Source organism: Panthera tigris, chromosome B4 (assembly GCF_018350195.1).
Source record: "Panthera tigris isolate Pti1 chromosome B4, P.tigris_Pti1_mat1.1, whole genome shotgun sequence".
In the NCBI taxonomy this organism is placed as follows: Eukaryota; Metazoa; Chordata; class Mammalia; order Carnivora; family Felidae; genus Panthera; species Panthera tigris.
The window spans coordinates 37,608,941-37,636,159 of record NC_056666.1 but is presented as its reverse complement, the minus strand read 5'-3'; the positions used below and the strand labels follow the sequence as shown (position 1 = coordinate 37,636,159).

Here is a 27,219-nt window from a genome sequence, read left to right as displayed (position 1 = left end):
TCATGTTGCCTGGCTGGCTCAGTCAGTAGAGCATGCAATTCTTGATCTCGGGGTTGTGAGTTCGAGCCCAACACTGGGTGTAGAGATTACTTAAAAATAATATCTTAAAGGGAGCCTGGGTGGCTCAGCTGGCTAAGTGTTCAGCTTCAGCTCAGGTCATGATCTTGCAGCTCGTGGGCTCAAGTCCTGCATCTGGCTCTGTGTTGACAGCTCAGAGCCTTGATCCTGCTTCGGATTCTGTCTCTCTCTCTCTCTCTCTCTCTCTCTCTCTCGCTCACTTCGGATTCTGTGTGTGTGTGTGTCTCTCTCTCTCTCTGCCCCTCTCCCACTCATATTCTGTCTCTCTCTTTTAAAAATAAATATTAAAAAAAAATTTTAAAGGGGCACCTGGGTGGCTCAGTTGGTTAAGTGTCCAACTTCAGCTCAGGTCATGATCCTACGGTTTGTGAGTTCAAGCCCTGTGTAGGGCTCTGTGCTGATAGCTCAGAGCCTAAAGCCTGCTTCAGATTCTGTGTCTCCTTCTCTCTCTGCCCCTCCCCCACTCACACTCTGTCTCTCAAAAATAAATAAACGAAAAAAAATTCCACACTTCTAAAACTCAAACAGGAATAAATAGAAAATTTGAACAGACCCATAACTAGTGAAGAAATTGAATCAGTTATCAAAAATCTCCCAACAAATAAGAGTCCAGGACCAGATGGCATCCCTGGGGAATTCTACCAGACATTTAAAGCAGAGGTAATACCTATCCTTCTCAAGCTGTTCCAAAAAATAGAAAGGGAATGAAAACTTCCAGACTCATTCTATGAAGCCAGCATTACTTTGATTCCCAAACCAGAGACCCAGCAAAAAAAGAGAACTACAGGCCAATCTCCCTGATGAATATGAATGCAAAAATTCTCAACAAGATACTACAAATCGAATTCAACACATATAAGAATTATTCACCATGATCAAATGGGATTCATTCCTGGGCTGCACGGCTGGTTCAACATTCACAAATCAATCAATGTGATACATCACATGAATAAAACAAAAGATAAGAACCATATGATCCTGTCAATTGATACAGAAAAAGCATTTAACAAAATACAGCATCCTTTCTTAATAAAGACCCTCAAGAAAGTCGGGATAGAAGGAACATACTTAAACATCATAAAAGCCATTTATGAAAAGCCCACAGCTAATATCATCCTCAATGGGGAAAAACTGAGAGCTTTCCCCCTGAGATCAGGAACACGACAGGGATGTCCACTCTCACCGCTGTTGGTTAACATAGTGTTGGAAGTTCTAGTATCAGCAATCAGACAACAAAATGAAATCAAAGGCATCAAAATTGACAAAGATGAAGTCAAGCTTTCACTTTTTGCAGATGACATGATACTATGCATGCATAGACTCCACCAAAAGTCTGCTAGAACTGATACATGAATTCAGCAAAGTCGCAGGATACAAAATTAATGTACAGAAATCAGTTGCATTTTTATACACTGAAGCAACAGAAAGACAAATAAAGAAACTGATCCCATTCACAATTGCACCAGAAATCATAAAATATCTAGGAATAAACCTAACCAAAGATGTAAAAGATCTGTATGCTGAAAACTATAGAAAGCTTATGAAGGAAACTGAAAAAGATACAAAGAAATGTAAAAATATTCCACACTCATAGATTGGAAGAATAAATATTGTTAAAATGTCAATACTACCCAAAGCAATCTACACATTCAATGCAATCCCAATCAAAATTGCACTGGCATTCTTCTCGAAGCTAGAACAAGCAATCCTAAAATTTGTATGGAACCACAAAAGACCCCGAATAGCCAAAGTAATATTGAAAAAGAAAACGAAAGCAGGAGGCATCACAATCCCAGACTTCAGCCTCTACTACAAAGCTGTAATCATCAAGACAGTATGGTTTTGACACAAAGACAGACACATAGACCAATGGAATAGAATAGAGACTCCAGAATTGGACCCACAAACGTATGGCCAACTAATCTTTGACAAAGCAGGAAAAAATATCCAATGGAAAAAAGACAGCCTCTTTAACAAATGGTGCTGGGAGAACTTGACAGCAACATGCAGAAGAGTGAAACTAGACCATTTTCTTACACCATACACAAAAATAAACTCAAAATGGATGAAGGACCTGAATGTGAGATAGGAAACCATCAAAACCCTAAAGGAGAAAGCAGGAAAAAACCTCTGTGACCTCAGCCACATCTATTTCTTACTTGACACATCTCCAAAGGCAAGGGAATTAAAAGCAAAAATGAACTATTGGGATCTTATCAAGACAAAAAGCTTCTGCACTGCAAAGGAAACAATCAACAAAAATAAAAGGCAACTGATGGAATGGGAAAAGATATTTGCAAATGACATAACAGATAAAGGGTTATTATCCAAAATCTATAAAAAACTCACCAAACTCCACACCCAAAAAACAATCCAGTGAAGAAATGGGCAGAAGACATGAATAGACACTTTTCTAAAGAAGACATCCAGATGGCCAACGGGCTCATGAAAAGATGCTCAACGTCACTACTCATCAGGGAAATACAAATCAAAACCATAATGAGATACCACCTCACACCCGTCAGAGTGGTTAAAATGAACAAATCAGGAGACTATAGATGCTGAAGAGGATGTGGAGAAATGGGAACCCTCTTGTACTATTGGTGGGAATAGAAACTGGTGCAGCCACTCTGGAAAACAATGTGGAGGTTCCTCAAAAAATTAAAAATAGATCTACCCTATGACTCGGCAATAGCACTGCTAGGAATTTACCCAAGGGATACAAGAGTGCTGATGCATAGGGGCACTTGTACCCCAATGTTTATAGCAGCACTTTCAACAATAGCCAAATTATGGAAAGAGCCTAAATGTCCATCAACTGATGAATGGATAAAGAAGATGTGGTTTATATATACAATGGAATACTACTTGGCAATGAGAAAGAATGAAATCTGGCCATTTGTAGCAATGTGGATGGAACTGGAGAGTATTATGCTAAGTGAAATAAGTCAGGCAGAGAAAGATTTAACATATGTTTTCACTCTTATGTGGATCCTGAGAAACTTAACAGAAGACCATGGGGGAGGGGGGAGGGGAGGGGAGAAAAAATAGTTACAGAGAGGGAAGGAGGCAATCCATAAGAGACTCTTAAATCCTGAGAACAAACTGAGGCTTAATGAGGGGTGGGGGAGAGGGGAAAGTGGGTGATGGGCATTGAGGAGGGGACCTGTTGGGTGTTGTATGGAAACCAACACTGGGTGTTGCATGGAAACCAATTTGACAATAAATTATATATGAAAAAAAATTTTTTTTAATAAATTTTTGTTGCTACTCTAAAAGTAAATAAAATCTTAAAAATAAAATATCAAAAAAAAATAGTCACATATAGTAGCTAATGCTTCTAATATATATTTAATTATTTTATTTTTCTCAAGCAACAGGATAAATACTATGGTTGACAATGGTCAGTTCTCAGATACTACCTCTGTAAAGCCAGAAGCCACATTCCAAGCAATTTTGTTTTTTTGTTTTTTAAAAAAATGTTTATTTATTTATTTTGAGAGAGAGAGCGAGCGAGCATAAGCAGGGGAGGGGCAGAGAGGATCCCAAGCAGGCTGATGACCATCAGCACAGAGCCCAACGTGGGGCTTGATCCCATGGCCCTGGGATCATGACCTGAGCTGAAATCAAGAGTCAGACACTTAACCAACTGAGCCACCCATTCACCCCCCAAGCAGTTTTGAATCATGTAGATTGTTAACCAACAATGAAAAAAAGGAAAGGAAAAGTTATACGTGGCTAAGGTGATTGACTGCCTTACAATCATTACCAATCCTCACCATGTTTTTGGAGAATCTCCTGGAGATCTGGCTTGGGCGCAGTATCCACAGTGCTTTCCCCATCAACACTTCCTTCGGTATCCTCTTCTGTAGCAGAAGAGCCTACTGAAAGAACATGAAGTTTGGTTTCCAAATCTTGAGCATCTGGCTTCAAAAAGGCAGCTGGACCATCAATGCCTATGGTCCAAAAGAAAGGAAAAAAGAGGAAAATATTATCCATTATTCAGCTGGTGGTTTTGGTGTATGTGATTGAATTAAGAACCACCAAACCATTTTGCTTCTCCTTCCTTAACATTCACACAGATATTTGTTAATAAAGTAACTCAGGACTGGTGTTCAAGTTATTAACATTGTGACTGTCACTAAATAAAATGTACTTGGTTGTATGCTCTAGAAACTAAAGAATGAGACCATGAAAACAAAGTAGGTCCTCCAAAGTTCAGATCCTGTCCAAGTCAATAGCTCACCATCTCACATGGTCCGTTGAGTCCTATCTATTGGAAGAATGGATGGTCTCTACTACTCCTGGCTTCATGGTTAACTCTGTCATGATGCAACAATCAAGACAATCCCTTCCTCAAATAGGCCATTCTGGACTAATTCATTTGGCAATGAAAGCAATAGTTCTAGGGTGGACACGAACTTCAACGTATCTTCCACTGATTAATCTATGGCTTTTATTTTAACTCAAAGATCCAGAATGTAATTAAAAGATTTATGAAGGTACCTAGTAACGATGCTAATAATTGTCCCTCTGGTCCATCTGAAAATCCTCCTGCCTTCTCCTAGGTTTGTGAAAACTATACCCTAGTGGGAAGAGGTGCTGTCTAAACACACACCATGTAGGATGACATCATTCTGTGGGGTATGAGGTTCCACCAAAGGAGTTTGCTCCTCGCTACCTCTTGGCTTTGATCGACGTAGCCTTGCTTCTGGATTTGGCTGTACCATGAGTGGCTCAAGGCGCTTTTTTCTCTGCTTCTTCTCCAGCAGCGCTCTCTAGGAAAAAATTGTGATATTATAGCCAGAAGAGTTATGACAGGACCTAGCTGCTTCGAACATTTACAGTTTTTCACTAATCCTCACAAACCTCTTGTGAATTAATTTCTCCTGCTTAAGACATGGCAACACTGAGGCACAGAGAATGACAATGATTAACTCATTTTGTTTACTATATATTTACCAAACACCTTTAAAGATCTATTTAAAATGATACAAATGCATTTCTACCCAAGCTGAGGCAGTGATCCAAGTCTATTTAAAATATTTATAGTAATTATGGGGCACCTGGGTGACAGTTGGTTGAGCATCTGACTTCGGCTCAGGTCATGATCTCACAGTTTGTGGGTTCGAGCCCCGCATCAGGCTCTGTGCTGACCACTTGCTCAGAGCCCAGAGCCTACTTCAGATTCTGTGTCTCCTTCTCTCTCTGCCCCTCCCCCGCTCATGCTTTGTCTCACTCTGTTTCTCAAAAATAAATAAATATAAAATATTTATAGTAATTATCATATTATTATCAAAGCACAATCACAAGTTTAAAATACATAAACGTGCATAGGAGAAAAGATAAAGAAACATAGTAATGGTGATTTCTTTGGGTGGTAGATTACGGATTTTTTTTCCTTTTTCTAGTTTTTGTATTTTCTAAATTTTCTAACTTTTATAATTGAAAAAACATAAAACTTCGTATCCTCTAAACTTCAAATTATTTCCATATTTTAGTCAACTACGGAGCAGTGGCTTTTCCTTTCTTGCTCATTTTTACATAATTAGAAATAAAACAAATCAGAACCAAGGATAAAGAGAGGGAAGAAAACTTTCAGTCAGGACATTCTAAATAGAAGCAATCAATTTTATGGACAAAAGTGATAGAGAATATGGTAGCAAGGAAAGTCAGGAAAAAAGTATGAGAGACTCTGAGAAAAAAACCCAACATGATGAAAAGGAAGATACTAGCACATATATTATTTTTAAGCTTTGACAAATAAGAGATTATAATACCTGGAAATTATTATGGATCTGGGATATCTCAGAATAGGAAAGTGCTAAGCCCCAAGCTAAAAAAACTAAACCATGATTTTAAAGCAAAGATATTATAACCTACTTTATTGTTTCTTAGGCAGAAAGCTGTCTATTTACTTTTTTTCACTGATACTGCTTTTAAAAATTGCCACGAGAAGAAGAGTTACTCCACGGGGTGAGACAATCAGTAGAAAAGGATGTATGTTTTTCCTCAACTGGGCTGATGAAAGCTTGTAGATAAATTCAGAGGACACAGAAGAAACAGAACTACTCTTTACCCAACCCCGTGAATAAGAAAAAAGACTAGGGAGCGAAGATAATGTGCCAAAATGGACTATTCCATCAAGAATGAATAAAGGTTAGAGCAAGCTGGGAAGGAATAACTGAAGTTTCTCAGATTATTTTGAGACTCATGAATTGATATGAATAGATGGACCTTAATGTAAAAGGAACACTAAATACATAAGAGGCCCTAATGAGCTGCTTCTAGCAACTGAGAAGTCTTACGTAGTGGATCGGAAGTAAGCCGGCTGAAGAGATGGGACATGAAACATAGTAGACATGAGAAACTGCCGCATCTATGTGGCCACAGTTATCTAGTCTCATATAGTCTCATAACTGGCAACAATTGATGAAGCAAAGATGCAAGCCACAGCCAATCCATTCTGTTAACATATGTAAAGAAAAAATGCTCTACAGAAAAGGGGTATTCTGCTGGTGGTCCAGAAAAGAGCAGCCAAAGACCAAGAATTTGATAGAGGTTATCCAACCTGTCCCAAGACAGAGAAATGTTGAATCTGGTAGACAAGAGTATCCAATTTCCTGGGAGACCTTAGTCTGTTTGTGGACAGGAAACCATATAAGGGCTTCTTCACGGCCTTGGTGAAATGTCCCTTGGGACTACTAATTTCATTTCCTCAAATTCCCTTCTTACCAACCAGCATTCTAATTTTCAATTAATTTCTTAGGTATCATGTTCCCAGAGCAGGGAAGCATGAGCAGCAGAGATGAATGTACACTGGAAGAGCTGGGGTTCCCATTGTATATTAATAAATTGGTATCTGGTTTCATACCTGACTGTCGCGAGTTTGACCAGTGTGAGTTTGTGCCAAAGGACCTGGTTATATTTAGGTTCACTGACAAAACCCAGTTTTTAGACCTGTAAAGGGCAGACCAGACTCCTGGCCACAGTGATCCTACCAGTGTATCTGGTGAAGCCTTTCTCTATCAACTTCAACACAAGTCACACTTATTTAGATCAGCAACTTGAGGGAAAGACACCAACTGTAGATTGTAGTAGCCACCACTACTACTACGTTATAGCACTGAATATAACCTGCTATTGTCCAAATTTTTAAACGAGAAAAAAATCATAAAATATTGGCGGGCAAATTGCTATTTTGGTGAAAAGTGTCTCCTGATTTAGCATTCTAATCATCCTCACACAGTTTGGAGGAGGGAGATAGTAGGTGTTAATTGAGCTTCAATGCAACAATGTCAACTCACATTTCATTTGTTTTACCTTCCCTAAAAAGCTGTAAATGAAGCTGCATAAACAAAGGATTCTTTACAATATTAAAAGAAGGATGGGTAGTCAGGAAGAGGGCCACAGGTGACTGATTGATACCCTATATGCAATTAAAATACGTTGCTTTCAGGACCTTCAGTGTCACATAAGCCAAACCTTTAAATTTCCCAATTCCCTTGGAAACTGAAGAATAACTCAAAGAATCCATCTTTTCCAGAATGCAGTGGTGTGTCCTATTATCACTCCCCGGGAGCAAAATATTGGATGGTAATTCCAAAATAAATGAGGAAATAAAGGAGATTAGATGGAGGGGGGATTCCATCAAATGGCTTCATGCAATAAAATAATAAAGCTCAGGCAAGCCTCAAATTAGTGAGAGTCTGACTTCACTGATGCTCAATTTTACAGAAAGACTCCCTAGAAGTGATGGGCTGGTTACAGTATGACACTTCTGGAACAGACTGGCTGACCACAAGGGGCAACCAGCAATATCAGAATGGTTGCCTGCAATCTAACAGTTTGGCTAAACATAACTAATCTCCCTAGCACGCAAAGTCAGATCAAAAGAAGACGAGACTAAAATTTTTAAATCACACTTCTTTCCCTTTTTTATTTTAAAGAGAGAGAGAGAGTGAGTGAGTAGGGCTAAGGGGGAGAGTGAAAGAATCCTAAGAAGGCTCCATGCTCAGCACAGAGCCCAATGCAGAACTAAATCCCACGACCCTGGTATCATGACCTGAGCCAAAATCAAGAGTCAGGTGCTCAACCAACTGAGCCACCCAGGAATCCCTAAATCATACTTCTTAAAATACCAATTCAGTGTGCGAATGACCACCTCTGTTATAATGATAGGAACAAACAGATGAGCAACCTGAGCAAAAGGGACTATGTTGTACTTCAATCCCTTGTCCACCAGATGGCATAAATGTTCTCCACCTAATGTGCATCCGTGGCTGAGTAACATCCCTGGAAGAATCTAAAAATCTTTACAATCTGTAGCCAGCTAAGGAGTTCACATACCCTGAAAAAAAAAGTGAGTACCCTAGAGAAACAAGTAAAAATAAAAACAAAATATACTCAATGAGAAAGAATACCTTTTCAATAAATCGTACTGGGACAACTGGATATCCACATGCAAAAGAATAAAGTTGGACTCTCATCTTACACCATATATAAAAATTATCTCAAAGCAAATCATAGGAAGTGTAAGACTCTTAGAAGAAAACATAGGAGCAAATCTTGGTAATCTTGGGTAAGCAATGGTTTCTTAGATATGACACCAAAAGCGCAAGACACAGGAGAAAAAATAAATGAAAACTTTATGCTGAAACCAATACCATTAAGAAAGTAAAAATTGCAGAAAGTATTCACAAATGATACTTCTGATAAAAAACTTGGATCTAGACTATATAAAGAACTCTTATAATATAACAACAAAAAGACAATAACCCAATTTAAAAATGGGTTTTCTCCATTTCTCCATGTCTCCAAAGAGGACATACAAAGAGCCACTAAGTACATTTTAATGCTCAACATCATTAGTCATTAGGGAAATGCAACTCAAATGGCTGTAATCAAAGACAGAAAATAATAAGTGCTGACAAGGATGTGGAGATGCTGGAGGCCCCAGACATTGCTGGTGAGAATGTGTAAAATGGTTCAGTGACTTTTGAAGACAGTCTGGCAGTTCCTTAACATGTTAAGCAGAGTTACCATATGACCCAGGAATTCTCTCACTCCTATTACCTGAGGTATATCAGACAAGAGAGATGAAAGTATATCTGTACAGAAACTTAGACACAGGTTCAGAGCAGCATTATTTGTAATAGCCCAAGAGTGAAAATAATGCAAATGTCCATCATCTGATGAATAGATAAATGAAATGTGGAGTATCCACAACTAGGAATGTTATTCAACAATAAAAAGGACTGCAGCAGTGATACATGTGACAACATGGATGAACATTTTCCTAAGTAAAGGGGCCAGACACAAATGACTACATATTATATGATTCCATTTTATATGAGGTCTAAAAATCATTTGTACACTTTTTTCTCAAAGTTTATTTATTTTGAGAGAGAGAGGGTGTGTGTGAGTGGGGGAAGGGCAGAGAGAGCAGGAGAGAAAGAGAACCCAAGCAGCTCCATACCACCAGCACAGAGCTCGACATGGGGCTTGAACCCACAAACCATGAGCTCATGACCTGAGCCAAGATCAAGAGCCAGATGATCAACTGAGCCACCCAGGCAACCTTCATGTGTACACTTTAACTGGGTGTATATTTACCGTGTGTGAATTACACCTCAATAAAGCTGTTCAAAAACCTATATAGGACAAAAACAGCCATGTGTAAATTATCTGTGAATCTAGGATTTTCAAACATTAAATACTAAGATTATACTATCAGGGAAAAAAGACAGATATGAAAGAAGCAAACCTGCTCAGTACTGCTGAAACATGGATGATGAAAGAATGAGTTAAGAGAAGGGAAATGGTCAGTGTGGAAATAAGGTAGGATAAAACTTAGAGCAAGAGTTACCTTGTGTCTCTTGTACTATATAAGGCAGCGAGTGGCCTGGCCAGATACTCACATATCTCATTCTGTTGGCAGGTGTATCCCTTTAGTAGAGATGAATTAATTATACCTTCACACAATGATATTTACTGTAGATATCATTTTACAGACTCCACTTGCTCTGATTCCAAACTTACCAGGCCACTTTAATAATTGCAAACCTCCCGCAGATAGGAATGTGATGACCAGCTGATTCTGGTATATAGTTCATTAGAAATTAATAAATTAATCCCCTGGCTTAGGTTCATCACTTATGAAATTGGCTAGTATGAACCAATTCTCATGAGACTTATGACCTCTGGCTGCTCTTATCAAACTATCTCTCATCCTACAAAATTCATGACCAATGACTCAACCATGGGAACATTCCCAAAGCAGGACTCCTAAGAGGTTAATCTACTGTATACTTCAGGCAGGCGTGGGGAGAATAAGGTTCCCTAGGCTCTCCCACCTCCACTGATAATCACTGCCACAGTAAGCCACTGTCATGGATGGGAGTGCATGGTACACCTCAGGTAGGTTGGCAGGCCCCGGACTGTGAGCCTTCCATCAAGATCCTACCAGCCTGTGAGGCCCAGACCAAGCAGCAACCTAGCCTTCCTCAATATACTTCCATCTCAGCTCTAACTTACTCTAAGATCCTATCTAACATTCTGTTATCCAGTCTGACCCCACTCTACAGATGAAATAGTGGGCCCCAGAGTTTAAGAATCTTACCTAAAATCAGGAGCACCTGGGTGGCTCAGTCGGTTAAGGGTCCGACTTCAGCTCAGGTCATGATCTCACAGTTTGTGAGTTTGAGCCCCGTGTCAGGCTCTGTGCTGACGGCTCAGAGCCTGGAGCCTGCTTCAGATTCTGTGTCTCCCTCTTTCTGCCCCTCCCCTACTCATGCTCTCTCTCTCAAAAATAAACACTAAAAAAGTATTAAAAAGAATCTTCTCTAAGATCACATAGCTAATTAATGGCAGACTAAAAACTAGAACCAAAGGCTTCTGATTCCCAGCCCTATGTTTTATTCATTCTGTAGTGCTGCCTTTGTTACAGGCCATTTGAACACTCAGTTTGCATTTGTGGAAATTCCCTTGCCCCCTGCTGAGCAACCTCCTTCTTATGCCCAAGGCAGCATTTCAGGCCCCTTACGGTATTCTCGCACACTATTTAACACCATTTGTACATCAGGCCTGGACATTTTTTGAATTTTAAAATACTCCTACAAAATTTTATGTCTTGATATTCATTGACCACCTCTGGAAAGATACATTAGAAGTTAGTCACAGCCTCTGGTAAAAACTAAGTCATATAGAGAGGGAGAGACTGTTCATGAAATATCTTTTCTGTATTACTGGAATCCATACTTTTAAAATAAAAGAAAATATATCTCTATACAAAATTCAAAAACTGCAAAATTCAAAAACTTACATCTACTATGTTATTTCATAGATGACCATAGATTTTAGATGCTAGCACAGTATGTACCAGTTAGCCTTATAAAAATAAATCAAACAAAGATCTACAATTTAATGGGCACATCTCCCTAAATAGTTTGCTACGCAATGGAATATAGAAAATAAAGGGCCCATCTCAAGTATTTCAATCTCTTTTGTGTGTGGTGGGGAGGTAAGTATAAGTAGAAATATATATATATAATCAGAATTTTCCCCATGATCCCAGTTAGATTAGTTTCCTTCCTAGTTTTAGTTTATGTTTTCCCAGTATTCAAAAGGATTGTTTATTTCACACCCTTTACCCGGCAACTTTACAGATGTGTGCACAACACTAGATGGGTCTCTGTTTAGAGGCAGCATGCCTCGCAGAGGAAAATGCTGAGACAACCACCTGTAATTGCTGAGAAGTTTTTTTGCCATTTTCCTGCTTGGCTGTGCAAAACTAGACTTGCTTAAGATGTCCCTGCGTCTCTTTAAAGGAAGCAGGTTGGAGGGAGGATACAGCTGGTATATTAACCTCAGCAGTGGTTACAAGGAAGCCTACTTATAAAAAGTGCTACAGCCAGGCTCCCCCAGGACAGGTCACTCATGTTGGGGTCCCCAGCCTTCCAAGCCCACGTGCCCTGGGGATCCCTAAGCCCCAAAGTGGATTTCACCGACACATGCCAAGATACAGGTGCCAGGCTGTTGGGGTTCACTTGGCCCTCCCCACGTGGAGGGTGGGCTCTGAACACCAGGCTGCACAAGCACTCCCACAATGGCCCAGGGACAGGCAAGCTCTGTCGTGTGTTCACCTGGGTGCAGGGAGAGCCCAGGGCAGCTGGGGCCCAGAGCGCTAGGCCCAGTGGTACTTGCCCCTGCCAGCCAGCCCTCTGGGGCCCTTGCCAGGGGTGGAGAAGCTGTGGTTGTCCTGTGCCTAGCCAGGTGGCTCCAGACAGGCCTCTGTTGCTATTTAGACCTTGAAGGTGACAGAACTAGATGGGTGGAGCCACAGCCGGGCCACCCTGTCCAAGCATCGTGGCTGCTCCTCTCTGCATACTTCACGATGCAGCATGTGAGGAGGGCTAGGGCCTGAGCAGGATGATGGCACAGCTGATGATGGAGGCCACCACGGCCACCTAGAAGCCAAATGTCTCCTATGGTGGCACAGGCTTGCATACACGGGGTCTCTGAAGACCACTGGGCAACATTTCCCCTCCAGCTGCACGTGAGGAAACTAGACCCCAACATTTGGTGACTTGAGTGTCAGTGGAATGTGATGACAGTTTCTGCCATCACCATGAAAGACTCAAAAGGTGCCATTCAGGGGTGGCCACACATGAGCACAAGCACCAGTGCTGTTCCTGGGGCCAGTGTGGCGTTCCAACCCACAGGGGCCTTGCCCTATGGAGAGTAGGCCTGCACATCCCCACATGCCCCAAAGAGACCTCTTCCCCAGTTTTTAATGAGTCCACCTTTAAAGCAACTTATTACACTAGAAGTCCCATTATTAATTCCAACATTAACATAAATAAGGCAATACTTTAGAGGTATGTTTAGTCACCTAGAGTCTAGACACTACATGGGAAGACTAGAGCTATAGAATGTCCTAAATTAGAAAACATGCTCAAATGAAAGCAAAATATGTTGGGCATAGGTTCTAAGCTGACTAACAATGATGATCATAGCATATAACGACACACAAGTGTCCATTTATTCCTTCCTTCCTTCAAATATTTAACGAAGGATTATTATGTGCCCAGCCCTATGCTGGGAATTCTGGTCATCATAAACAGACTGACTCCTATTCTCATGGAGCTTAGCCTAGTGGAGGAAACAAACATAAATCAAATCACTGAAGAAAAGAATGAATGTGTAACTGAACACTGGGACCAGTGCTGTGAAGAAAACTGTGCTGTAAGCAATCGGGGTTTTAAGCAGGCACAGCAGCACGCTCAGGTCTGTATTTGAGAATGAGAAAAACATTGCAGTTCAATGAAATTGAATAAAATTCCATGAAATTGTAGTTCATTCTTGTAGTTCAATGAAAGTACAATGTAGAGACATATTTAAGGCAGCAGGACCAAATTACTATACAGAAATACAATGTTAACATTCTTCTAACTCTTAGGAAAGGTGCCAAGGAATTTCCAGTGACTATAAATCCAAGGCCAGTTTTATCGCTGTGCTCCTGAAGGCAGTTGGGTCTTGCCAGAGCCCAGGGCCTTGGTTCAGCACTGCTTAGTTACAACATCAGAACCTTTCCCTTTCCTGTCTTCTTTCCATGACCCTGCCAAGACTTCAGAGTTCAAGACTCTGCATCAGCAGATGCATCATCATCATGGTCAGTATAGCTGTTCACTTATTTCAAAACAGGAGGGAGACTCCTGATTTGCTCACCTGATTATCTAGTTTCAGCTGTCGAAGCTTCATTGTCTCATCTTCAAAGGCACTATTTAAAAAGGAAAAAAAAAAAAGCATGTAAAGAGAAAATTCTGTTAAAAACATGTCAATTTCGTATTCTCCATGTATCTACTCCCCTGGGTTATTTTCAGCCAAATGATTCTGCCTTAGGGAAAGTTTCTAGATGTTACCTGACACTGGCTTCAGGAAGACTTGCCACACTTATTCTATGGAAAACCTCAGGAGACTGAAGTACCCAAAGAGTAAAAAGAAAAAAAAAAAAAGATGTAGAACATAGAGTCACATGCATGCAGGAATTTTTTTTTTAAACCGTATGTTGGGTACTACCTATAGCCCAGACACAGTGCTAAGTATCTGACATGCATTATTTTATTTATTCCTCAAAACAATCCTACAAATTAGGCACTATTATTCTTCACACTTTGAACATGGAGAAACAGACTTAGAGGGCTATGCATAAGGTTAAACAGCAGAAACAGACTCTAATCCAGGTCTCTTTCCAGAGTCTAAATTCCACCTAAAAATCCAATATATTTTTCTTCTTTTTTGGAGCTAGTTCTAGGAAATAGAGAATTAGACTAAATGGGGATTGTGGCAGGCTGCCCCCAAATACGTCAAAGTAGCACACTGATAATTCTGAATTAAAGTTTACTTGAGAAACAGTCAATGCAAGCACATTCTGACCCTCCTTTCTGTCCCCCAGAAGCAGGAAGTCAATTTCCCATGTGAAAGGTACTCTTCCTGTACCAGGAGGTAAAAAAACATTTATCACCAGAGATAGAGAATTCAAGGCCTAGAAGTCAATGTACACAAACTCTGCTTAAGTTCTTCACTAATTAGTAGCCAAGACTAAGGTTCTTTGTCTTGTCATTTCTTCACAAATTTATTGTTTCTTTCTCTAAAAGGTATATAAACTGCCTGCTTTGGTCATTTCTTAGGTTCCATATCTATGAGACCTCCACATGTACAAAATTAATTTTTCTTCCCATTAATCTATTTTGTGTCATTTTAATTGTTAGACCAGCCCAAAGAACCAAGATTAGTAGGGGGAATTTTCCCCCACCCCAACAACTGTGTATAGCATCTGACTATAGCCTACTGATTTCCTTAAGATCTAGGCAAGTTGGGCACCTGGGTGGCTCAGCTGGTTGAGTGACCGACTTTGGCTCAGGTCATGATCTCATGGTTCGTAAGTTCGAGCCCCACATCGAGCCCTGCATTGGGCTCCACCAGGCTCACTGCTAGTAGAGCAGAGCCCACTTCGGATCCTCTGTCCACAACCCCCCCCCCTCCCGCCACCCCTTCCCAGCTTGCACTCTTTCTTACTCAAAAATAAAAATAAACATAAAAAGATTTAGGCAAGTCATTTAACTTACTTTGCAAGTTCGCCATTAATAAAATATGATGCCAGTCATGGAAGGGGACTATAAGTACAGTTGAACAGACAAGACTTAACACCACTAGGAGACAGATTTGTTTGATGGAAGAAAACAACAAAAATGGAATCCAATGACTGTTTTCAACTGATAAACCAAATGCTTTTGAACTTTTAAAAAAACTCTCTCTGAAGCCATTTCTATTTTTGAAAATTTTCTAACTTAAGATTTTATTTTGTGACTCAGAATTCTTGGAAACAGTAGAGAATGAAACAAGGCAGAAATGGTTCTCAGTTATTATTATTTATAATAATAGTAATTATTATTTAATTATAATTTTTTTCTGGAGCTTACTATCAGAATCTATTTGAGAAGATAAATTCCATGGTTACCAAGGGAAGCATGGCTTTTCCTGCATTTGAGGTAAAAATACCAAAGCATCTACCCACAGCTTAGTGGTTTACCACTACCTTCACACATTTTAGAAGGTTTTATGCATTTTATTTATTTATTTTTTTTTTTAATTTTTTTTTTTAACGTTTATTTTTGAGACAGAGAGAGACAAAGCATGAACGGGGGAGGGTCAGAGAGAGGGAGACACAGAATCTGAAACAGGCTCCAGGCTCTGAGCTGTCAGCACAGAGCCCGAGGCGGGGCTCGAACTCACGGACCGCGAGATCGTGACCTGGGCCGAAGTCAGCCGCTTAACCAACTGAGCCACCCAGGCACCCCAGTTTTATGCATTTTAAAAATGCATAACAACTTGGAATTTGTGTACTATCTCCAAGACTCCTCCTGCCTACTAACCTGTAAGCAGATTTTTTTTTAATGTTTATTTTTGAGAGAGAAAGAGAGAGAGCACATGCGTGAGCAGGGAAGGGGCAGAGACAGAAGGAGACAGAGGATCTCAAGCAGGCTCTGCGCTGACACAGGGCTCGAGCCCAACAGTGAGATCACGACCTGAGCTGAAGCCGGACACTTAATCGACTGAGCCACCCAAGCTTACAGCCTGAACCTGTAAGCATATTTCATAACCCCTTAGATATAGATGACATCCTGGTTCTCTGACAGTTTCCCTCTATTAATTTCCTTCTAAACTATATGCTTAAAAACCTGTTGGGTATTTAAAATAAATCATCTCCTTTATCCCAGTTCAAAAGAGGGAGGGACAAGCAAACAAACAAAAATGTCAGATATGATGTATTCAGGCCTTGACTTTGTAGGTCCCTAACAGTTCTCCTAGACATGTTCCTGTTTTCCTTAATATTTTTAATATTCATTCACATATTTTTAAATCCTAGCTTTATGAGTACAGTACTAGAATATTATTAGTATTTAGTGGATATTAGTATAAATTTGAAAAACTCTATAAAGCAACTAAGACAAAAAATTAAGAATATTAGGATATATAGGGAAAAAGTATGAATACACAGGAACAGGTAACCTGGTAAAAAAAAAAATGCACTGTTACGTGCTGGTATTTTCAACAGCTACTGCTATGAATCCTGCTTCTCCTCTAACTCACTTTGCCTTCAACACTAAACTAGAATTGCAAAACCCCCTGGCATAGAAAATAAATCATCCTATCCCACCCCCAACCCCACCTCTACACACACACACACACACACACACACACACACACACACACACACACAGCTAAAATCTCAATCATGCTAAATTCTCACACACATCTAAAGTTCTCAAACACTTCTGTTAAAGACGCTAAGAGTGAGGAAACCAGCTGTATCTTCAATGCCAATCTCGACACCATGTAATTCCTTTCATCAAGCCTGAGCAAGCTGAACAGGTTTTGTTTTGACCTTAACAAAAGAAGCACTAAAAATATGCTATATAATTATAACATTTAGATACCTCCTATACATCAAGAGCTATGCTTCCTTTGAGCTCTAGTTTTAAATTGTAATTTACCAGAAATAACATATTTTATATACTTATATTAATCTGAACTAGAATTTCTGGTCTAAACTGGAAGATGATCTTACTAAATTTGCATTTTTTCCTTCAATACTCTCTCCTTCCTTTAAAACAAAGTTGTTTAATGGCAGGTCTAACCAAGCCTGGTTCATAAATCAACATAAAACAAGAAGAATTCCTACAGTGTAAAAGAAATGGAATTACGTACTATATTTTCTCCCATTTTTCTCATGGAAAATTTCCTATTTACTGGATACAAACAGGAAAAACCCTAAATATACATCTTATAAAAACAACATAGATCCAACATTGAAGTGCAGCATAGAATAATACCCACAGAACGCCATTCTCTTGAACTACTCTCCATTATATATATGTGCGTTATACACACACACACATACACACACACACACGCACACACACACACAATGCTCACCACAGTAAGTGTAGTCACTATATCTGTCACCTTGAAACATGATTACAATATTATTCACTATATTCCCTGTGCCATACTTTTCATCCTCATGACTTATTTTATAACTGGAAGCTTAATGCCCCTTAATGCCCTTCACCTATTCACCCTATTATTTCTTTAATTGAAAGGATTTTTGAGATAATATATGTGTTACAAGAAGATTGCTGGTGACAAACTCTTTTTGTATGATTTTTTTCTTTCTAGTCTTTTTCTTCATTGGTTTTAAAAATAAAGCATATTCATCTTATAGATTTTGTAAAAATTTATAAAGAAATAGTCTCTTCATAATCCTACCATCATGAGATAATAATCCCTGCTAACAAGAAAATATCTTTACAAATATTTCTAGTAATTTTCATATATTTGAAATAAAATTTATGATTTTTATATCATTTTAACTCAAGATTATATCATAAGCATCTTTTATGTTATATAGGTTTTTGAAATATAATATTAAATGGCTAGTATTCTAAAATATGGACATTCCATAAATTTTTTATTGTGGTAAAAACATGTATCATAAAATGTAATATCTTAGCCATTTTTAAGTGGACAGTTCAGCAGTGTTAAGTATATTTACATGGCTGTTTGCATACAATTTTTTATAGCAGCATTATTCACAAGGGCCCAAAAGTAGAAACATCTCAAGGGTCCATCAACTAATAAATAGGTAAACAAAATCTGATTTATCTATACAATGGGATTTATTCTGCCATAAGTAGAAGAGCTTGAAAGCATTGTGCTACATGAAAGAAGCCAATCAACAAAAGCCCACATATTATATAATGCTGTTTTTATGAAATGTCCAGAATAGGCAAATGCATAGAGGCAGAAAGTACGTAAGTGATCGCTTAGGGCCTTGTGGGGATCAAAGTTGAGGGATGATAGCGAAAGGGCATGGGATGAAAACATCCTAAAATTCACTGTGGTGATGATTGCACATTTCTATGAATATACCAATAAGCACTGAAGTGTGTATAATTTAAATGGGTGTATTGTATGGTATATGAATTATATTTCATTCAATAAAGCTGTTATTATTAAAAAATTCATGAGTCTATACTAATTATAAATAAATGGCACAACAAAGATCTTTACAGAATAACCAACTAATAAATATAGAATGAATAATGGAAGTAGAATGTCACCATTTTATAACCACCATATTAATAATTGACTCTTGCAAGAAACATTGATGGATCCTACAACCATTGAGTAAAATAAGATATTCAACACAATCTCAAGTATCTCCCCACAGATTATATTAGTTACAAAGAGGGAAAGGTAACCTTACAATGAGAAAATCTAGCAGATATCACCTTAACCAAATGAATAGATTCAGCAATGATGGGACAGACTGACATAAGGTATTTCCTGATGTGATGTATCGAGAAGAAAACAATATCACGTATGCAATATTCCTGCCAACAATGTTTGTCCTAAATCTATTCAAGAGGAAACAAACCAAATGGAGGGAAATTCTGCAAGACGACTCTCAGAATTCTTGAGAAAAACATCCTTATTAAGAGAGACCAAAAAAATTTTTTTTCTAGATTAAAGTGGAGAGACTTAAGAGATTTCTAGCAAGAAAATATAACACATAATCTTTGAATATTAATCATAACATACACACGGTAAAGACTATTACGGTAAAGACTAAGGATTTTTGACTCTGAACTGTGCTTTAAATAAGAGTATATTAGCATATTAATGTGATAATAGTATTGTGGCCATGTAGGCGTGGGAATAAGGTGGAAATAATAATGGAACAGGGTAGTATGGATGGGGGGAGCCACATTTCTCTGAGTATCCATGAGTCCATAATGATTAGAATCAATGAATCAATGAATGAATAAATAAATGAAGAAGGTACACCTCTTTCTTACAGAAAAAAAATCCAATTAAAAAAGATAAAAGGGAGGCACCTGGGTGGTTCAGTCGGTTAAGCATCCGACTTCAGCTCAGGCCATGATCTCCTGGTTTGTGAGTTCGAGCCCTGCGTCAGGCTCTGTGCTGACAGCTCAGAGCCTGGAGCCTGCTTCGGATTCTGTGTCTCCTTCTCTCTCTGCCCCTCCCATGCTCATGCTCTGTCTCTCTCTGCCTCTCAATAATAAATAGATGTTAAAAAATTGTCTAATAAAAAAAAAAGATAAAAGGAATGATGGAAATAGAAAGTCACCAAAGGCAAACACAGTAATAACCATTGCAGACAAGAACCATAAATGGACACTAAAATTAGTAGGTGTAAGTATGATGGGAACTAGATATTTGTATAGTCTCAAAGTATCTGTCCACAGGATAATTACTGATTGCAAAGGGAAAAAGAGTAACTTTATAATGGAGAAACCTGGAAGACAGCATGTTAACTAAATGATTAAGATTAACATCACCAGTAAGAAGACACAGCAACATCACGCTCCTCCTGATATGATGTGCTGAGAAAGGTACAGCATCATTTTTTTGTGGCACTCTCGCCAGAAGTGCACAGCCTTAATTTAATCATGAGGAAACAACAGAGGAGCCCCAACTGAGAAACACACTACAAAATAAAAGGCCAGTACTCTTCGAAACTGTCAAGATCAGAAGGGATGAAGGAGAATGGGAGGTACGAGCTTCCAATTATGTGATGAATAAGTCACAAAGATTAAAGGTACAGCATAGGGCATGTAGTCAATGATACTAGAATAGCCTTGTATGCCAACATATGGTAGGTACACTTATGGTGAGCATGGCATAAAGTATAGACTTGCTGAATCACTATGTTGAACACCTGAAACTAATGTAACACTGTATGTCAACTATACTTTCATTTTTAAAAAAGGAAAGGCAAAGGGACACCTGGGTGGCTCAGTCAGTTGAGTGTTTGACTCTTGATTTCAGCTCAGGTCATGATCTTGCAGTTCATGGGATGAAGTCCCACGTCGGGGCTCCACTGTCAGTGCAGATCCTGCTTGAGATTCTCTCTCCCTCTTTCTCTGCCCCACCCCCACTCGCTTGCTTACCATCTCTTTCTCAAAATAAATAAACATTAAAAAAAAAAAAAAAGGAAAGGCAAAGAAAGACTGAGATACTAAGCAAGTTGGAGAACACTAAAGAGATATGATGACTAAGTAGACTACAGGATCCTGGATTTGGATCCCAAATTATTAAGAGACATTAGTGGGAAAACTGGTAAAACTCCAAGACCTGTGGATTAGCTAATGGTACTGAATCAGTGTTAATGTCCTGGTTTTGATAATTTACTATGATTATGTAAGATATTAAAATTAGGGGAAGCTCAGCCAAGGAATTCTCTTACGTTTTTACAACTGTTTTTTAAGTCTCATTTAAAAGATTTTAAAAGTGAGATATTAAGAGATAATGTTAATAAGTAATGACTCTAGGTGAAAGTCATAGGTTATCGGTTGGTTTATTTTCCTTGCTTGATTTCAGTATATTAAAATTTTTTCAAAATAAGAAACTTGAGGGGAAAAAACAAAAAACCAGACATTTTCCTAAATGTGTACACTTAAAAATCCACATGCCCTGGGGCACGTGGTGGTTCAGCCAGTTGAGTGTCTGACTCTTGATTTCAGCTCAGGTCAGGATCTCATCATGGTTTGTGAGTTTGAGCCCAACATTGAGCCCCTCATTGGCCTCCATGCTGACAGTGAGGAGCTTGCTTGGGATTCTCTCTCCCTCTGTCTCTGCCCCTCCTCCTCCCTCAAAATAATTAAAAAAAAAAAAAAATTCCACATGCCCCTTAGTCGAGGGTCTAATTTACATGCACAGTATTTCTAAGGAATGGAGATGGTATGAACAATAAAGAAATTTGCCCAAGATCAAATATCTGAGACACTCAAGAGCCCACCTTAAAATGTTATTCACTGAATTGCTAGTCTAGAGCTGTACCCAACAGACCATGTTGCCAAATAGTTTGAAGCATTTAATAATGTATCAATGACATGCTAGATTCTATGATTACACTTTTAGCATTCCTGTCAAGTTCTCTACGCATACAAAAAAAAAAAAAAAAAGGATAATTTTTTCTAACACAAAATCCATTGCTGCAATACAGTCAGGGAGTGCTTCTTGCCGCCTCCTACACGGTGCCAGATAATAAGGATGCTGTAATCAGCACTTCGCTGCAATTTGGCCAGGGATGCAGGTGGCTAAACAGCTCCTTCTGTGGTGCCGGAGGGAGTAAACACCATTCTTGCCAGGAACACAGCAGGCTAAGACTTGCAAAAATGAAGGCTATGAACAGTCCACGGCTCTTCTAATAGTAACTTGAGTGAGTACTTCCTTTACTGATTGCAATATTGCTTCATAACATCACAAATGATCGTTTTTAGTCTCAGGAATTAGTTAAGAAACAAGGAAAGGCTTACCCTGCTTTATTACATAAATTCAATAAATGCCAATGGGGGTTGATAAAGGAGACAACTTCGAAGGCAATTTATTCATTTTAGTTAGAGGAATTCATAATTGTAAATTGTTAGTAATTAGCTGCCTGTGTGAAGTTACAATAAAGCAATTTATGAAAATCTGGTTCAACTCAATCAGAAATAAATGTACTATGTGTGACAACGAACTATTAGATGATATTACAGGAAAGATGAAGAAAAAAGGTTTACCTGAAGACAAATAACTACATAAAGCAATGTAATTTTTTAATTCTTAAATCTAGTCCATTATTCATACTTAATAAAAGATCTGACTCCTACTTCTGGGAGAAAAACTGTACATTTTATTATGCCTTTCACTTAAATACACATACTAAAAATCAATAAAATCAACAAATTAGACTTCATCAAAAAGAAACTTTTAGGGGCGCCTGGGTGGCTTAGTCGGTTAAGCGTTTGACTTCGGTTCAGGTCATGATCTCACGGTTTGTGAGTTCGAGCCCCGCACTGGGTGCTGTGCTGACAGCTCAGAGCCTGGAGCCTGCTTCGGATTCTGTGTCTCCCTCTCTAAAAATAAATAAAATGTAAAAATATATATATTTTTTAAAAGGAAACTTTTAGAGAGAGTACATCAAACTAAAAAGTTTCTGCACAGAAAGGAAACTATAAACCAAATCAACAGGTAACCTACTAAATGGGAGAAAATATTTGCAAATCATATATCTGATAAGGCGTTAAAACCCAAAATATATAAAGAACTCATACAAATCAATAGCAACCTCCCCCCAACAATCCAATTTGAAAATAGGCAGAGGATCTGAATAGACACTTTTCCAAAGACAGACAGATGACCAACAGATACATAAAAAGGTGCTCAATATCACTAACCATCAGGGAAATGCAAATCAAAACCACAATGAGATATCACCTCACATCTGTCAGAATGGCTATTATCAAAAAAAACTAGTGTCGTTGAGGATGTGGAGAAAAGGGAACCTGTACACTGTTAGTGAGAATGTAAATTGGTACAGCCACTATGGAAGACAGTATGGAGGTTCCTCAAAAAAATTAAAAATAGAGCTTCCATATGATCCAGTAAGTCTATTTCTAGCATTTATCTGAAGAAAATGAAAACCCTAACTTGAAAAGATATCTGCACGCCCATGTTCACTGCAGCATTATTTACAACAGCCGAGACATGGAAGTAACATAAGTGTCCATCAATGGATGAATGAATAAAGATGTAATATGGAATATTATCCAACCATAGTAAGAATGAAATCTTGCCACTTGCAACAACATAGATGAACCTTGAGGGCATTATGCTAAGTGAAGTAAATCAGAGAAAAGACAAATATTGTATCTCACTTATCTGTGGAACCAAGCTTACAGATTGGTGGTCACCTGAAGCGGGTAGGGGCTAGGCAAAATGGGTGAAGGAGGTCAAAAGGTTATAAAATAAACCAGTTACAAAATAAGTGATGGAGATTTAGGGTATAGTTAATAATAAAGTATTGAATATTTGAAAGTTGCCAAGAGAGATCGTTAAAGCTTTCATCACAAGAAAAAACAAATTTTATAACTATAAATAGTTATGAACATTAACTAGACTCACTGTGGTGTTCATTTCACAATATATACAAATATTGAATCATTATGTTGTACACCTGAAACTAATATAATGTTATATGTCAATTATACCTCAATAAAAAATATGTTCTCTTCATCTGTGGCTTTTGTTGTACAAAAAGATATTGTTATGAAAATTAAAGGACAAGGCTCAGATGAGGAGAAAATTTTTGCAAAATACATATCCAACAAAGGATTTATATTTAAAATCAAAGGTAGTCTTACCAGTTTACTCAGAAGACAACCCAATTAAAAATTGGACAAATGTTTCAACATTCATTTCATAAAATAAGATCTACAAATGGTCAATAAGTATTTGGAAAGATGATCAATATGAATAGTCATTCGGAAAATGCATATTAAAACCACAATGAGATTGGGGTGCCTGGGTGGTTCAGTTGGTTAAGTCCCCAACTCTTGGTTTCAGCTTGGGTCATGATCTTGTGATCTCATGGTTCATGAGCTGGAGGCCCACAATGGGCTTCGCACTGACAGCATGGAGCCTGCTTGGGATTCTCTCTCTCTCTCTCTCTCTCTCTCTCTCTCTCTTTCTGTTCCTCTGCTGCTCACTCTCACTGTCTCTCTCTCAGAAATAAACTTAAAAAAAAAAACCCAAAATGAGATTATCAATACATAACCACTGGAAAAGCTAAAAATTAAAAGACAGACCATACCACGCGTTGGTGAAGATGTAGAGCACCTTGAACTCACATTGCTGGTCAACCAGTATTTGTGTGCAAAATGTGCAACCACTTCCAGGTAATTTTTTAAAACAGCAAACGCCAAACTGGATGGCTCAGTCGGTTAAGTATTCGACTTCGGCTCAGGTCCTGATATCCTGGCTCGTGAGCTAAAGCCCCATATCAGGCTCTATGCTATCAGCACAGAATCTGCTTTGGATCCTCTGTCCCCCTCTCTCTCTGTCCCTCCCCTGCTTGCACTCTCTCTTTCTCTCTCAAAAATAAATAAACATTAAAAACAAAAGTCAAATTATACCAACTATTTAATCCAATCACTCCGCTCTGAAATCTACCTAAGAAATGAAAGCATATGTCCACAAAAAATATCTACATATGCATGTTCATAGCAGCTTTATTTGCAATAGCCAAAAAGTGTAAACAACCCAAATGTCCCTCATCAGATGAATAGATACACAAATTTAATGTGGGATGCCGTTTGGAAATAAATAGGAAAAAGCTATTGACACACAAACAAAATGGATGAATATCAACATCATTCTGCTAAGTACAAAAAAGAGAATATACTATAAGATGACATTTACATAAAATTCTAAAAGATACTAAATCAGTAGTGACAAAAAGGAGTGGGTTTCTGAGAGTGAGAAGAATTGGATTATAATAGGGTAAAAGGAAACTTTTGGGGTTCATTATCTTGACTGTAGTGATGGTTTCACAGGTGTATACATATGTCAAAACTCATCAACACATACAGTTTAAATGTGGGGTTTGACGTATATCAATTATACCTCAATAAAGCTATTTTTAAAATCCATCTACAAAGGGAATTAAACGAGTAAATAATTCACAATCCAGTTCCAACTACAGTATGAGTATCAATACAGTGTTAAATCAATGCAAACCATATATTTTAAGCTTTTGCAAACTATCATGATGAAAAATCTCCAACATATTAAATATATCTCCAATATATTAAATGTGTTCCCATGCACATACTTCAGACATTTTATAAATATTTGGACACAAAGATCTAAGGTCAGGCTTGCCACAAAAATTCACACAATAAAAAAGCATGTAAATTGGAGGCGCGCCTGGCTGGCTCAGTTGGAAAAGCAGGCAATTCTTGATTTCAGGGTCAGGAATCAGAGCCCCACGTTGGGTGTAGAGATTACTTAAATAAATAAACTTAAAAAAAAATTTTTTTTAAAGCATGTAAGTTGGAGAATGAAACGTACCATGTGAATTAGGTTTCAGCCATTCTGTTATTCTTCTCCCAAGAGGGCCCAAGGGCCACATAGCTCCTCTTTACTTAGGTGAGGTAACAATTTGAGAAGCAAATTTTCATCATCTTCTCCAACCCTACTCATAAAAACACACTTTCTCTTCCTATCACAGAGGAAGATGTTCTTCTCCCTAAAGTGAACGCTGATACTGGTGAATTGATTCTGTCCCGTTTCCCCAGAATTAACAATGCATATTGCTCCTGTATCCTCCGTCTTTCGATCTCTAGTAGTGCCTTTCCTCAGCTCACAATCTTTCTTTAAAAAGATACCTTCCTAGACTTTATCTATCTATAAAGCTATGAATCTATCTCCACTTTCCATCATCATTAAATAACTTCAGGATTATCAACACTCACTGTCACTTTTTTAACTATAATTCACTTCTCAACTCGCTGCAGCCTGGCTCTATTCTCTCATTTTCCTGAAACTCTTTCTCTGATTGCCAAAAATAACACTTTGTTTTCACCCTTCATTCCTCCTTGATTTGCCTAAAGTATTTGACAAAAATAACCACAGGCTCCTCACTGAAACATGTTCCTCCCTTGTTTTCTTGAAAACTCCTTGGTTCCACCCTTAACTAGCTGCTGCTTAGTCTCCTTTCATTAAATTCAGCCAGCAAATATTAAGCATGTCCTACGTATCAGGCACTGAGAGGTAGGCACTAAGGATACAGGAATGAACAAGGAATTCACCTCAGCCTTCACAATACTTTCACACCTGTATTTTTCGTCCTCTTCCACTGACCATTATTGTAGTCAGGATTACATGCTGATCTACACCAATCTATTCTCCATTGTTGGATACTTATGTTGTTTTAAATTTAATAACAATAAGTGTTACAGGTATGTATCCAGGAGAAATTAGCAGATACGTCCTCAAAATGACCTATACATGAATGTCCATAAAGCCAAAAACTAGAATCATATATCTATGAACAGGAGAACAAATAAGCAAATTGTAGCATATTCATTTAATGGAACACTACTCAGCAATAAAAAGAACAAACTGGTAATATACACAACAACATCGTTAAATCTCAAAAACATTATGGCTGATTGAAAACAGCCCTGCACAAAAGAGTATGCACTGCATGGTTTCACTTATATTAAGTTCAAGAACCAGCAAAAGCATATATGGTGATAGAAGTCAGAGCAGTGGTTACCATTGTGGGGTGACAGGTAGAGTATAACCAGAAAGAGGGCAAAGGAAACTTTCTGGGTGACAGAAATGTTCTATATCTACATAGGTTAAATAGTCATTGAGCTGTACACTTAAAATGTGTATTTTACTGTATATAGATTATACCTCAATAATAAATAAATAAATAAATAAATAAAATGTACAGTTTATATCTGCATTTCAAAATTTCTTTCTCCTTTTTTAAGTAGGCTTCATGCCCAAAACAGAGCCCAAGGCAGGGCTTGAACTCACAACCTTGAAATCAAGACCTGAGCTGAGACCAAGAGTCGGATGCTCAACCGACTGAGCCACCCAGGCACCCCTCAAGGTTTCTTCTTTTTTTTCTTCCTCAAGGTTTTTTCTTGACACAGATTCCCAGAAATAGGCTCACTAAGTTACAGGGTGGATCTAAATCCTTTGTGGAATGAG

General features: G+C 38.4%; 1 protein-coding gene across 6 annotated transcripts in view; it reads right to left on the bottom strand.

Moving 5' to 3' along the window:
- Window positions 1-27,219, bottom strand: part of TULP3 (TUB like protein 3) — a 64,147-nt gene that overhangs the window by 16,199 nt on the left and 20,729 nt on the right. For 2 of the 6 annotated variants that reach the window (XM_042991572.1, XM_042991568.1), the window contains exons 2-4: window positions 13,807-13,858; window positions 4,697-4,856; window positions 3,858-4,034 (exon numbers count right to left, since the gene is read on the bottom strand). In XM_042991572.1, coding sequence (XP_042847506.1) covers window positions 3,858-4,034; window positions 4,697-4,856; window positions 13,807-13,858 — 389 coding nt within the window. Of the gene's footprint in view, window positions 1-3,857; window positions 4,035-4,696; window positions 4,857-13,806; window positions 13,859-14,000; window positions 14,135-27,219 lie in introns of those variants that run through there. The other 4 variants (XM_042991570.1, XM_042991571.1, XM_042991569.1 and 1 more) reach the window with 4 other exon arrangements.